Here is a 14883-nt window from a genome sequence, read left to right as displayed (position 1 = left end):
CACCTAATTTAGAATTTCTGACTAAATTAAACTGGCTAGTGCCAACGCAGGCACTGTTGCAGCATAGTGCAAGAGTACCTGAGTTGAGGGAATGGTTGTTTATGTGCAGGAAGTTGTCCCTTCCTGCACATAAACAATCACAAATGGCGATTTTAAACTTCTATGTGTGCTGCATTGTGCAGGTCTGGGAAATCGGGCAATTGGTGTTGCTGCACCACCGGAGGTTGTGCCAATACACCGTCAATTTCAATTGTGTGGCTAGAGAATAGAGCTCCCTCTCTGGGACTGCTAGCCCCCTTCGTCTACACGGAGGCACAATTTACCCAGTGCGATGCAACTGTGTTTAGTACCCCAGATAAGATGAGTCATTAAGCCGCCCATTTCCTTAAAAAAAGACCCAGGAAGGTGGACTGACAGTGTAGTAAAAAGGTAGCGCAACCTGGGTATAAATGTCATCTTCGATAAACCAACTCTTCCCATCATGGAGAGAGGAAGGAAGAGGTAGAATTGTTTAGAGGAATTCACAGAGGCAAAGGTCGCTCTTATATTACCCTCTATCAGTTCTGTTTCAGATTGATGCATTTTTACTCTGAGGTACCGAAACGCAATGGACTCCAAAGAGAGGGTGGTGCCCACCTCAGGAGGGGGAGCCCGTGTGGGCAGGATATACAATGGAAATCTGTTGGATTTGTCCCAATTAACCCATAGCAAAGAATGGTGGCTAAACTCGTCAGTGCAGCAATGGCCTCCTCAATATCAGTACGCTTCCCTCAAGTGTAGAGGAGGCGGTCGTCGCATAAAGGGAGATGTACAAGAGTGAGTCCTCAGCTTGCAATCGGTGGTACTGGTGTCCGTTATGGAGTGTGAGAGCCAGTGACTCCATTATCAAGGTGAACTATAAAGGCAAGAGGGGGCAGACCTGGCGTGTGCCCCTCTCGATTGTGTGTGTGAAGAGATGATGAGGCCAGTTTTCACACGAACCACAAGCCATGACAAGGGTTTTCAGGTTTTCAGTTGGTGTAGAGTGCATAACCTGTATCAATGGACAGGAATTGCTTGTAGTATTTTGAATATGGATTAATCCCGTGTGGTCTTCATGCAAAAGGTCTTGGACATGGGGAAGTAAACTGTTCACTAGGATTTTTCTCAATAGCTTATAATCAACATTCGCTATAGAGAGAGCTCTATATGAGGTAACCAACCCCTCAGGTTTATCCTTCTTAAGAAGGGGGAACTAATAGAGCTTTGCTGAGTTTCGGAGGGAGTTAACCGGCATCCCTAGCAGCGTTAAACAATTTGGCCATTGCTAGGGCTAGGACATCCACATATGTTAAATAATATTACATGGGAAGGCCGTCTGTGCCAGGGATCCTGCTGCAGGCCATCGTTTTGATGGCCTCTCTTACTTCTTGGACCATTATTTTGCACCCTATGGTAGTTGTCACCCCAACAAGGTGTCTGTGTGACCCTGTTGCTAGAACAGCATCATGCATAGGTTGGCTGGCAGCCCTGTCTCGCTTGATTTAGAGCTGGGCATAGTACCTCACGAAGACCTTGTTAATGTCAGTTGGAGTATATACCATCCTATCATCGGAAGTGTGCATCTGAAGGATCCAGGAGATTCACCGATCTGACCTGGCCAACCAAGCCAACAGCACTCTCGTCCTATCACACTTGTCACGTGCTCTCATACTGTAGGCCTTGTGGTCATAGGCCTGGAGGTGCTCAATCAACGCCAGGAGTTTCTTTAGTTCCAATCGTAGCTGGTCTGTGGGGGCAGAGTTGCCAATAGGGCCCTATGCAACTGGACTCTAATCCAGATGAATTTGGCTACGCAGTGCCCTCAGATAACTACTTAAATTGCCTCCCATTATGCAAGGGTAGACAGAGGCTGTACCCTTGTTATCTGCAAAGTAATCACTGATTACAGCCCCCAACCCTTCTCGAAAGGCAGGGTCATCTTGTGTAAGAACATTCAATCTCCAAAACAGTATGAGGGGTTTTGTATGGCCTCAGGTACCGGTCAACAATAGCAGGTTATGATCAGAATAGGTTTTTTCAAGGTGTTAAATTTGGGTAACCCTGTTTTGGAATGAGGCAAAGCACAAAAATGTCTCCAATCAGAAAGATAGGTCTTGAAGCCAGAACAGTAGAAATAGGAGGTGCTGTGGGGGTTGAAAAAAGATGATGACACTTGTGTGCCTACCACAAATGTGTTTACCATATGACTACTCTACAGTTGGTACTGTATAATGCTCTGAAGTACATAGAGATACTGCTGATATTATTGTGCCGTGCATGCTGTTGTCTACATTGATTTCTCATTTAATTTGCTGTGTGAATGTATGCAATGCTATCTGGTTGAATGGGACATATTGGGAGATATGTAACAGTATGCTGTAAACTACCATTGTCAACTCATACTGTTGATGTCTTACTGTTGACATGTAATAAATAAATACATGAAACACCAAAAGCATTGAAGTGTCAGCTCTGCAGGTTTCTGAAATGACAACAGAAAACTTAGGTGGTAAACACGAATTGCAGCTGACATTTAAGATTTGACAGAAGGTAATGACATTACACCTGCCAGAGACTCAGAATCATCGGTGACTTCATCAAAGTAGCCACCAGTTCAACCACATTGAGTTAGCATCACATTGAAGAGAAAGAAGAAGAAAAAACAAATTGTCAGCAAACAGGATTTGCAATATGTGACCTGATGTCAAGCCAGTTTGCAGAAGTCTTACAGAAACACAGAGAAGTGTTTGTCGCCAAACTTCAAGACTACCCCTAGGATTGTTACCACTAACTCTGGTACAGGACTATAGGCCTCCAGCTCTTTCCTTTAAGTTCTCCATAGGTCACTGCACCAGCATATTGGGTTAGATGTTGGAGAAGGAGGCACTGAACCCCAGGAGATACCAAAAGACAGGGTCTGAAGAAGTGGTGATACAGGGGGAAAGTGCTGACTCTTTCCCAGACCAGACAGTACACAGGTACACCATCCAGAATACCACATTTACCTTGAGAAGAGCACGCTTCCCACTGACGAGTATCCTAACTATCGGGTTTAGCCTACCTGTGGACTCCCGTCTGGGCAATTGACACTGAGGAAGTGACTCGTTGATACATTATAGAAAAATCGACATTTCCTAAACATAACTACTGCCCGACTCAAAGATGAATTCGGCCATAGTAACAGACACTTTAAGAAGGCGATCCATCTATAAACCATGAGATGAGGAATTGTAGACTGGAAGGTATAATCAGAGAACTTTCTGCTTCACTAAGAAAAATGGCAAACAAGTGCCAGGACCACACCCGCTAAGTTATGCTGCACCCCCATCGGAAATGTGCCCTCTATTTGAAATGTCAATTGTTATCCATCAGTGTTACTGAATTATTACAATTTGTCTGCAGTTGTATAACTCGCAAATAATTTTAAAAAATGCAAAATTAGACCAAAAAGTTTCAACATTTAATAACATATACAGTTGCTAAGAAAAAGAAATCCACCTGTTTTGATGCAGATTGCGGAATAGTCATTGTTTATTACCTATATACTTTACAGAACTTATATGAAAATGTTTCATATTTTTTCTATTTAGAAACGCATTTTTATATTTTTATAGACTTTGTTAAAAATTTTATAATATCCAGTAGTGTGATTTCTCAGCGTCTCAACATGAATTCACAAAAAGCAAAAAATAAAATTGTATAGAATATTTTTTGGGTGTGTGCACGTTTTCTATGTTTATCCAAAGATGGTGGGCTTCGCATAAATGATTGTGCGAAACAAATAATAAAAGCAGCTTTGGGTATCGTTCCTCTAAGCTTCTTACAGGAATTGTTTTTCTCCAGTTATCCTATTCTATAATTATTTTGTAGCACGAGCCATTATGTTGCAAACGTTCGATCAGCATGTTCCTGAAAATGCAACTTACATTAAAATGCAGAAGATTTTTCAAAACATGGGCGCATCTAAGAGTGATTTACATCCCTGGAATGGTTGGCATGACACGCAGCCCATCTGTCTGATTTTAATTGAACAAATAACTATTATCGTAAAAAAGCTGCCAGCCAATCTGTGCTGAAGCACTTTTATGTGCTGTGGAATTTCCATTTATAAATCAACTATTACACGTTTTCCTTCAATAAAAATGCTGATCCGAGGGCGATTACAGCTTTAACCAAAAACATTTGGCCCATTTCCTGAATCATAAGTATTTGCTGACGATTATTTAGGGCTGCGGACCAAAGTATATAGCTCTGATTAACACCATCCTTATACTACAAGGATTCCCCCGATGTTCCATCCTAGCTTATGCTCTTCCCGCTCATTTCAAGATCTCTTCCACCCAGGTTTGAAACTGACTGGTCTCCCCTAACATCCTAGATTGTACTTCATCTATCAACATCCCTTGTCCTTTCTTCCAGGTATCCAGCTCAGCCTCCGCAAACTGATCAGTAATATGGCAAAAAATTAGAGTTACCAATTGAGATTTAACAATTACTTTTTACCAGAGCAAGACTTGGAGGTAGTTGTCCAATCTATGGTTCTCCTGAGATGTGAGTAAAGCAATTCCATTATTACTGGTATCCCCAGAATTCACCTTGCTCCTCTCCCGCCTTAGAGCCTTACTCCATGCTTCAGCCTGAATGATCTCTCGAACTGACTGCTTTGACCACATTACTCCCATGTTGATCACCTTGGCTGGCTCCCATTTCTGGCCAGATTCATCTACAAACGTATTTTTTTAGTTCACAAACTAATTCTTTTCGATCCTTCTGACCACTTAGCCTAGAACCATGAGCTCTCTGACACCACCTATGCAGCGCTGACAATCTTCTTCAGGTGTCCATCTGAAACAAAATCGTTTCAATGGGAGGGTAGCCACATTTTGGAATTACTTTCTCGTACAATCCATACAAATCCATCCTTCCCCTCCTTTCAAAAAGAAATAATACTTATACTTTTCTTGACTGACACTATCCTTCCTGTGTTCTCTGTCCTGCTTCTGTACTGAACCCTGAAGATGTCTTCAAAGTCATATTAGCTTGACCACCATTTAGTCTGATGGATGGTTTTTCATGCTAGCTGATTAAAAAACAAGCATAAAGTGGACGAGTGATAGGAGAGTTCGCTGGGTTGCAGATGAGCAATGCATTGTGATGTAGTCCTCTTACAGGAGGAGAGTCTTCAACTCTTTCCTAAATTGGAGCATTTTATTGACGCAGTCCTTATAGATACAGGGATGTTGTTTCAGGGGTGCTTAGATAGAAAAGGCCTGCTGCCTCCACATTTGGGTCAGAATCTCCATATGGCGCACTGCAGAGAGTGCGGTATGGAGATTCTGCCCCTAGTGCAGAGACTCTGCACTCATAACTTTATTACACATAACTCCCTTTGTGAATAAGACCTTAGTCTGCAGTCTGATGGGGTCTTGAGATGTTTTGTAAGATAAGCTGGGGTGCCGGTCGTGATGGCTTTTATAATGAAGCCGCTGATTTTGACGATGCTGCTGGCTGGCAAAGAGATCCAATGAATGGGATTGAAGTGATCATATTTATTTAGGCCCTGGATAAAGTGTGGTGCGGTGTGTAGTATGCCCTTAAGGGTTGCCAGTGTGGAGTCAGGGAGGCCATGCAGCAGGTTCACAAGTACATGGTCATGAACAGCAGTTTTGAAATCACTTTCTGGAAGAATCTGTTTCTCCTTCTTTAGAAGAGAGAGTTGGTACCAGACTCTCTTTGGTTTTTTGGGAAATGTGTTCCTTGAGGGTGAGTTAGTGTTCTGGGTTGATCCATGTGACTTGGCATATGGTAAAAGCTGGGGTTTTAAGCCATTAACATTCATGTCATTGAGTCAGATTTGTACTGTCTCTTGTTTGTTTCTCGTGGCAAATACCAGGAATTCTATCTTGTTTAGGTTGAGCTTGAGGTAGGCACTAGACATCCAGGCCTGGATGAGGTGCAGGCAGTGTTTGAGGCGCTGGATGTCTGAAGCGGAGGAGGCTTTCAAGAGAAGTTGTGTTTCATCAGGATGTTAGTGAATCTTTATGCTGTTATCTAGGAGTAGAGCACCAAGAGGCTCCATGTAGAAGTTGAAGATGACATAAGCAGTGTGGAACAGTGGAACAATCTGTATGTCTAAATTTGTTCCTGAAATATTGCAGATTTAAGAAAAACATTTTTATGCACTTGGGCCTTACACACACACACACACACACTATACAAAATGACTGAGAAGGCAAAATAAATCAATTTTCATAGTATATTGTCTAATACTTGGTGCATTAAACATGCATAATGGCTCACAACACATGCCTCTATATTCTTCCAGTAGTGTGTTTCTAGCCTATTGTCCTCCTCTACTGTCCTGTCCATTTTCATTCACATGAATATAATAATTTTTTGAATTAGTCAATTTTGTCCTTTGGTGACACTAGGAAAATGTGAATGTCTTTATCGATGTATATATTGCTAAGAAAAAAGGTGAATATGATCTCTGCACTTTTAAATTTGCTAGTTTTGCTAATGGATTCTTGTTGTGGGTAGGTGGATAAAAAGTATAAAATGATTTTCCTCAGTTTCCATCAATTTGTTCTTGAAAAGTTGAACAACTAGACGCAAACCATAAGTAATGCATTTTTGTTTGTTGGTATTTAGTACTTTTTAACAAAATTAGGATGAAAGTAAGTTAACTTAAAATGAATGAAAACATAGAATACCTGAGCTCCTCCTTAGTGAATTCCCTTAAATGTAAAAGAAAAAATAATAGTGAAATGACAAATTAAAACGTTTATCCTTCAAATAATAAATAATATTAATAATAATATTACAAACATTACTGTATCAAACGCATTGCACCTGCAGACAGCCTTTGCTGGTTACTCTATCTAACTTTTTGGATGAATTTAAAACAAACAGCCACAATATTGTTAATTGAGTACACTGTTTAACTTTTATCCTCATATACAAACTACCTCCAAATGTTCATCAGAGGCCTCCATTGTAGTTGACAAGACACATTTCAAAATAGCAAGTTGAGGGAATTTGTTGGTTGTGTGAAATAATCTGACTTACCCAGTTGAATCGGTCTGTGTGGCTCAGCAAGCATCTCAGAAAAATGTTCAAATTTAAGGTCTCCAGTGATTGGATATGATAACAAAAACCACTTTCTGTGGAAATGAGCCTGATGCTCACAGGACCACTCTGTAGTATTGACCACAAATCTCATTTTTGGTGGCAGCAAAGGGATGCTTGCCATAGAGGCATTTCTCCTCTTTTTCAAATGAGAAGATTAGAGTGAAGAACACTGAGGGCCCAATTCACAAAACATACATCTTGAACCATAGTTTGGAGCAGCTTTACACATTTTGGGGAATCTTTGAAGAATTCCAGTATTATTTCAATAGTCACAGATTTATTGGCACACTCCGAAGTGTAAACAGTAACAAGTGTTAAAAATACATGGTTACAATTATGCATTTGGAAATGTTTAGCAGAAGTATGTTTGCACATGCTAACTTTTTTTTCTTCTCCACAAGGATTTGATCCCAAACAGAAACTCATTCCCCCACACACCCACCAAATCTGGAGCTGTTTCAACTTGATTCCCAACAGTACAAAAGGATACGAATGAAACACAAAAACTCTTCATGTGTCCAAATACTGGTGTGTTTCACCTTCACCCGTAAGAACTGGGTAAGTCACCAACTTCCACCTGGCAACCGCTCAGGAAAGGAACACCGCTCTATCCGTCGGTGAACCGGCGTAGCTGTGAGCCTGAAGCCTCCGCCAGTATTTGGACACATGAAGAGTTTTTGTGTTTCATTCGTATCCTTTTGTGTGGGTGTTCCACACAGTTGTATTTTTGCAGTAGCACATTTGGTCCTGATGAAAGCCTAGCCTTCTCATAGGCGTCATGGCTGAAACATGTTGTCCAAGAAATATTATTCTATCACCATGGTTCATGACTTCTGACTGGTGGTGGACACTATTCTTAATCCTGGTCGTGAACGGCTGCCAATAGAATCTTTTTGTCGTTCTTGAACTAGTTTTACCTCAGAATTTTCACATAACTTGTTTTTCACCAGCACTGCACCCCTCACTTACATTAGTAGCTCATCACTTGTGGATTTATAACATCCTCTACTACATTTTAAAACATCCCTGAGCTCCTCCCTCTCAGAGAGGGGGTTGTAGCCCCCAGAAGAACTAGGTTTTTCCTCTGGGAGGAGAATCCCAAATGATGAAGCATGTCACCTATGGTGAGTGAGGGATTACGTCCTACATAGGGATATGCCCTTAGAAGTATCTATTGGGCTTAGAGTGTTTCTGTACTTCACTTCCTTTACCCATTTGTAATTTTGTAACTTTTCATTTCATTATATTGTTAGACCTCAGGGTTTTGTACTGTTGTTGATCTTAGTGTTGGGGAATAAACCCTGTGTGGTCTTTAAACTTCCCTAGGACCCTCTGGCTTTGAACCGTTATTGTTTCAACTTGATTTCCACCTGATAGACTTTTGCCATGCCCACGAAAGTATCCAGAGTGGGAGTCTACCGTGGAAATATGTGTGAATAGACACAAAATCACAGATTTGATGGAGTTCACCAAATTTCAACGCCAGACAAGCACTGTAGCGCCCTAGTTGAATTAAGGTGCACCGATCACTTTGTCAATTGGGCCCTAAAAGGGGAAAGGAAGTAGTACTTAAAAAATATCCTCCAGTTCTCAAGAGTAAATGATTTGCTCCTACAGCTATAGGCATACGTTCTTGGATAATGGGATAAGAGCAAAGGGTGTCTTTCGAGGTTCCGATTGTAACTCTGTGGTGTTCCTAGCTAATACTAGATCAGTCTGTGTGAACCCTCAGGCTTTTACCATGGAAATTAGACACATTCCTATACATCCCAACATGAACAGAGATTTTACCTTCATTGCACATCACACCCTGTGCTAACCACAGAGGGAACTCAGGTACTACTACAGGGCTATTTCTCTTGTGACATACACATTGTTATGATGTGCATCCAACCTGTCTGTCAGTCACACAATTTGAGATGGGCACAGTAATGCAGTTCTACTGTTTTTTGATTGTCAAGGATGGTACCAAGTGATCTAGCACGCCGGACAATGGCTGAGCAGTCACCCAGTGCGGGAAAGTTAGGCATCCATTCCTGTAATTGAGTTTTTGCTTTCAGAGGTGAAATCTAAAGAACTTCTGTTGGAATTGGGTTGAGTTCTAGATGGTGTTTAGACATCCAGTTTTGAATCTTTAGGAGTGTGATTGAAAGGAGCGCTATGTATTCAGGGGATGAGATTTTCATGTACATTTGAGTGTCGTCAACATAGAGGGGAAAGAATATCCCAGAGTTTCGAGAATTGCACATAGTGATTCTAGGTAGAGGTTAAAGAGGGTTGGGGGAAGGAACAAGCCTTGAAGGACCCCTTGATGTACGCTGACTGGTTTCGAGAATGAGTTGCCCATTGTCACATTTTGGGAATGGATGGTTAGGTATGAGGAGAACCAGTTGAGGACTTTGCCTCCACATCCCATGCATTGTTTAAGAGTGTGAAAGAGGTCCAGATGGTTGACAGTGTCCAATGCAGCAGACAAGTCCAGGAGGACCAGGAGGCAAGAGTTACCAGAGTCGAGGATTCTAAGTGAGTCATCGACTATTTGGAGGATCCCAATTTCTGTACTGTGGTCCTGGCGGAAACCTGATTGGGGAGTGTCTCAGAGGTTGTTTGTTTGAATGTGTGAAGCGGGTTGGGATGCTATGCAACTTTCTATGACTTTGCCCAAAAATGGCAGTGTGGAGACCGAGCGGTGCACGCACTACTCAAAAGTGGTCCAAGCCCTTCAGCCTAGGAAGTTACCAGGCAACTGTGACTTGTAATAGCACAAACTAATTCTAATTCTTCCACTCAGGATGCGCAAGACCTGCCCCTTCAACCAGATGGCATCCTGGATGCCAGACCCTCACTCAATGGACGTGCTGCTATGTGTTGGTTAGCTAGAGACAGGTTGTCTTTATCTTGCCGAGTGAGTCTTACAGCTACAAGGAATAGGGGTGTCCTGGGTTGTGAATTTCCCACTAGTGTGAATACATTCCTTTTTTGTCTTGAAAGTGATTAGGGGTCAATCTGCCCAGGAGTATGGTTCAACTACTAAATCTGAGCTACAGATGAAAACAGGTCCAATGTGTGGCCAGCCTCAGTGGGTGGGAGAGAATATTTGCTGTAACAGACTTATGGATTCCAGGTATTCTATGACTTCTGAAGCCTGTTCAAGTTCTAGATATTCACGCAAACACTGAAACCTCCCATTAGTTGGATCTTAGGCAACAGTGTTTGCATTGCCAAAACCAGTTCTGCAAGGTTCAAGATGAAAAGAGGATTGCACACTGCTTTCTAATACATTATTAAGATGTTTAAAACGTTTACACAAAGAAGGCGTTTGGCCTTTGGAACTCCTCAAATAGCCTCTGGTCAACTGAATTCGGTGAAGTATCTCTTAATTTGGCAGGATCCTTTTTTACTTGTTCGGGCAGTAGCGTAAGTTCAGAATAAAGAACATGGCAGTGTACAAGTAAACTTGAATTTTTAAAGACCAGTTACACAGGTGAATTGCACATTTAGGTCCTCGTCACAAGATAAGGGTTCAATTCTGATCTCTGTACAAACGGGGGTTCACCCCAGGATCGAAATTACTAGTTGTGGGTTAATTGGGGCCTGATTCCAACTTTACAGTTAAATTGCGATCCATGGGCTAACACCTGTTTGCGCAGAAATTGCAGCTATTAAAGTGCTGTATTTATCGCAATCGGTAATTACCAGATACAGTAGAAATCTCACCTTCATTACGTTTCTGCAGGTCCAAGGCCTAGTATTTATCAAGGCAAGTAGTTTTTGTGATTTAAACAACACAGTCCACCTTATTTACCAATACCAAGAATATGCAAAAGTTATTGCATCCAATAAATTCCAAACACCTCGGTTTCAGATTTTTATTAGATGCAATAATTATCAAATCCTACTGGACCTATTTGTACTCAGACCCACACAACTACTGAAATTTAGGGGCATATTTATGAGCCCCTTTGGTGCCAGAGTGGCGCAAATTAAAAATGAGATTTATGATGCCATGCAAGGCCACCTTGCATGGCCCTGAGTGGCTTCATAAATCTTGAGAAATGCAACGCAGAGCAAATCCCTCTGTGTTGCATTACTCTGTGCCAGGGAGGCGTGACCATGGCATTGCGTGGATGTTTTCATGCAATATCCATGGATTTTGACGCGTTCCCAGATTTACCAGAAGTGGTAGACCTGGGACTTGGCCAAAAACCTGCGCCTTCCCTGCTGAGGCGTAACGAGGATAAATGTGTTTATTTCTCCTCATTTTTACCTCTTTCTATGTGTGCTGCATCCTGCACACATAGGAAGAGGAAAATGCCTCTGGGATTGTTTTGTGCAGTAAAGTGCCCATTCATGCATAAAATAATCCTCCTTACAATGCAGGCACCCTTGCACCATGGTGCAAGGTTGTCTGCGTTGGTGCTGGGCATCCAAATGGGCGCCAGAGCAGGCGAAAAAAACAGGAATGCGCCAAATTGACTTAAATACGATGCATTCCTGCCCTTTTCCTGTCACACAATGCAGTGCAGCAAGGTGACCTGCTGTGCTGCACTACTTGCTGTGCTGAACTACATGACTTGGCCATAAATATGGTCCTTAGTGTGGGCCAAGAAAAAACGGCAAAACCTGCACAATTCAGATGTTTTTGCATGTTATGCCTCAATTTCACGTTGAAAACTCAGATTAGGAGGTATTTGCAACTTGTAGTAAATACCCCATCATGGGGAAATGCTATTTACCATATGCAGTAAATACCCACCCTATTCGCCCAACTTTCAAACGGAGCCTAAGTTGCGCCTGCAATAAAAATAGGTATATCAGAGTAACAGGAGGGATGCACATAAGCATTTCCGAGATAGACAGAAGGCACTAAGGCCACATGTCTGACCATTTTCTTTTATGACTCGCAATATGAGAATTTTAGCGACTGGCAAAAGGAAATGTACTAATGTTTCTCAGACACATTTCTCAATGGAGTCGCAAATGACCTCCTTCATCAATATTCATGAGGCAGGTTGCAATTTACGACCCATTGGGAATAGGCAATAACACATGGATGGTGGCCTTCTAGGAACAGCAGACCCCCATGTCTGTGTTTGATTTTTAAATAAAGCAAATTTTTTTTTAAAATGCAGTCCAATTTCTTCGAAAGAAAATGGGATGGGTTCCAAAAACAAAAGTTAAGCGTTTCAGTATCATTTTTAAGAGCAGGCCGTGGTCCATGAGGACCCCTTCCCATTTGCGACTGGCTTACCACCTACTTGAAGTAGGCGGTAAACTGCGATTGTTTTGCAACCGCATTCCTGTTGCAAAACAATCGTACATCCCCTTGCAGGCTCACTATTAAGAAGGGAAGCCCTTGGCACTCCCCTTCCTAATAGCAACTCGCAAACCCTATTTTGCAAGTTGGTAATAGGTTACCGACTCGCAAAATAGGGTTTGTACATAGTAAAATGTGTCGTACATCTGGCCCTAAGTCTTAACAAGAAACATAACCGAATATGCTGGTGCTGCATTTAATTTTACATACATAGATCAGGTTTAAAAAATTACCTGCATTTTGGCTGAAGAGAATCAGACAGGACTTGCAAGGCAGCAGCAGTATCCCGTTCAGCAAAATATCTGCAGAGACAAACAGAAACACATCACTGTAAACGGCAGAAGCCCGACTGGAGCCGTCCACAGCCCTTGAATTGACAGGTGTCCATCTAGACTCTTTCCAGGAAACCTGGAACCACAGACAACTACAGCACAGGTTGTGCGTAGGGCATTAACACAGACGGATATATTTACTAACATTTGCGTGGGCACTCTTGCGACGTCATGCAATTTTGCGCTGCTCTCACTGTCCTGTTTTCATGTGTAGTAAATACATGGTACTTTAGGTTAATATGTCCCAGAATGGCAATCACAAAGCAAACAGAGTGGGGTTATTCGCTGTTGTATCATGACGGGGAACTATGAAAAAACAAATTCCTGGGGAGTCCTGAAATGCTGCATGATGTTTGTCTTTTACAATCCTACATGGAAACTGCCTGCATCAGGATAGTAGCCCAATTGCATTGGCTGTGTAGATGAGTGCTTAATTTGAGCCAGTGGTTTCCGGTGCTCGGCATTGTCACTTAATTGCTGGAACCTGCACTTATGACAGCTGGTGGCGCTGTTTGTGTATTTAAAGATGAGCAGAAAAAACTGTTGTTTGTTCATTTAATATACATTAAAAACAACTAAATACCTGCCCCCCAAACGATTCATAAAGCTTTGAAGGCCTCGAACAGTCTGGATTATCACACTTGTAGTAGTGTGATGTTTAGTAGGCATGTAAGTACAGTGGCAATGTGTGGTGCAAACTGCGGTGGCCTCCTGACGAGGACCCTGGCACTTATTTTTTTACAAATTAAGCACTGGTGAAGATGGTATTCTTGTTTACTGAGAGGCTAGTAACAAGTGCTTGAGACATTGCTTAATAAGCGCCAAAGCTTCAGGATACAATAGCCCACCTTGCTACCAGTTCTGCGCAGGCATAGTTATCCATTTATCTAAAGCCTTTTATTTGCCACCACCCCATCAACAAGAAAGGTCTGTAGTACACCAAGATGCCTTTGCCACAATCTCAAGGAAAATTCGGAGTGTGTCAACAAACACCACAAACAGGTTTAGAAAGTTAGATAATCTATGAGGGTACTCCAACCTTTCCTGTAATAGGAGCTACTGATCACCTCAGTACATCAGACAGGATTGCCAGTAGTAATGTAAAAAAGACTTTGCCAATTTCAAATGCCTCCACATGGGTAATGCATAATAGCCATAGCTGCAATATCCCTGGTACTAAGACAATAATATTAATAATCGCCCTTACACTGCATGATTTATCACTCAAATATCAGCTTTAAATATATTTTAGAAATTCAGCTGTTTTTCTCCAGGAATCAAAGGAGATTCATAGAGTCATATTTACGAAAAAAAAAAAACATTGACACAGAATGGCTAAAACACTTTGATACATCTGACCCATGGTCTCATATTTAATTGGCAAGCAGCGGCAGCCCCTCCACATTAGGACAGAGGAGCATCGACCCTTCCATGCTGCCAGCGCCACCGCAAAGGTAAAATACAAAATGGTAATAAAATACATTACCATTTTATTTTTCCCTTTCCCCAGCCGAGCCGTGTTTGGGGGCGGGGCCACTGCTGCCGACTGGTAACATGGGAGAGGTGCTCACTCCACCTGTTTACAATGTGCATGTAATTTTAGCAGGCTGTCATGCAACGGCCAGCATGACATGCGCAGTGTAAACCTCTCCACCAAGCAATCTAAGACAGCTAGGTGGAGAGCAGATACAGGCCCCCATTGCCTCGAGGAGCATCGAGGCAGCCTGCTCTAGCCAATACTGGTGCTGCTCTCATGCTGCTCATCTGCACCACAACATCAGCGCCTGGATTTGTGGAGAATTCCATTGCTGCAGTCAGAGTGCCAAGTGGCTCACGAGGGCTGGAGGAGGTAAACCAGAAGAGGTAAGTGCATTTTTAATTTCCATTTTCAATTTTATTTCATTTTCAGCCGCGCCCTCAACGCCAGAGCTGTCAGTCGTGGTTTGTAATAAACACTGTTTATAACGAGCCATGACTGACAGCCAAATGCAGCTGCTACCCTAAATATTTGGACGGTTGCCTCACCAAATGTATAGGGTACCAGCTGCCACTGTTGGCAAATAATTCTCATCCCATAATTAT

At 42.2% G+C, this 14883-nt stretch overlaps 1 protein-coding gene across 4 annotated transcripts in view; it reads right to left on the bottom strand.

The window, feature by feature from the left end:
* Window positions 1-14883, bottom strand: part of ELMOD1 (ELMO domain containing 1) — a 521431-nt gene that overhangs the window by 34457 nt on the left and 472091 nt on the right. For 3 of the 4 annotated variants that reach the window (XM_085621500.1, XM_085621501.1, XM_085621499.1), the window contains exons 8-9: window positions 12703-12771; window positions 6735-6758 (exon numbers count right to left, since the gene is read on the bottom strand). In XM_085621500.1, coding sequence (XP_085477626.1) covers window positions 6735-6758; window positions 12703-12771 — 93 coding nt within the window. The remainder of the gene's footprint in view (window positions 1-6734; window positions 6759-12702; window positions 12772-14883) is intronic. The other variant, XM_085621502.1, reaches the window with a different exon arrangement.

This window comes from Triturus cristatus, chromosome 8 (assembly GCF_964204655.1).
Source record: "Triturus cristatus chromosome 8, aTriCri1.1, whole genome shotgun sequence".
Classification (NCBI taxonomy): Eukaryota; Metazoa; Chordata; class Amphibia; order Caudata; family Salamandridae; genus Triturus; species Triturus cristatus.
This window is presented reverse-complemented; position numbering and strand designations above follow the sequence as displayed.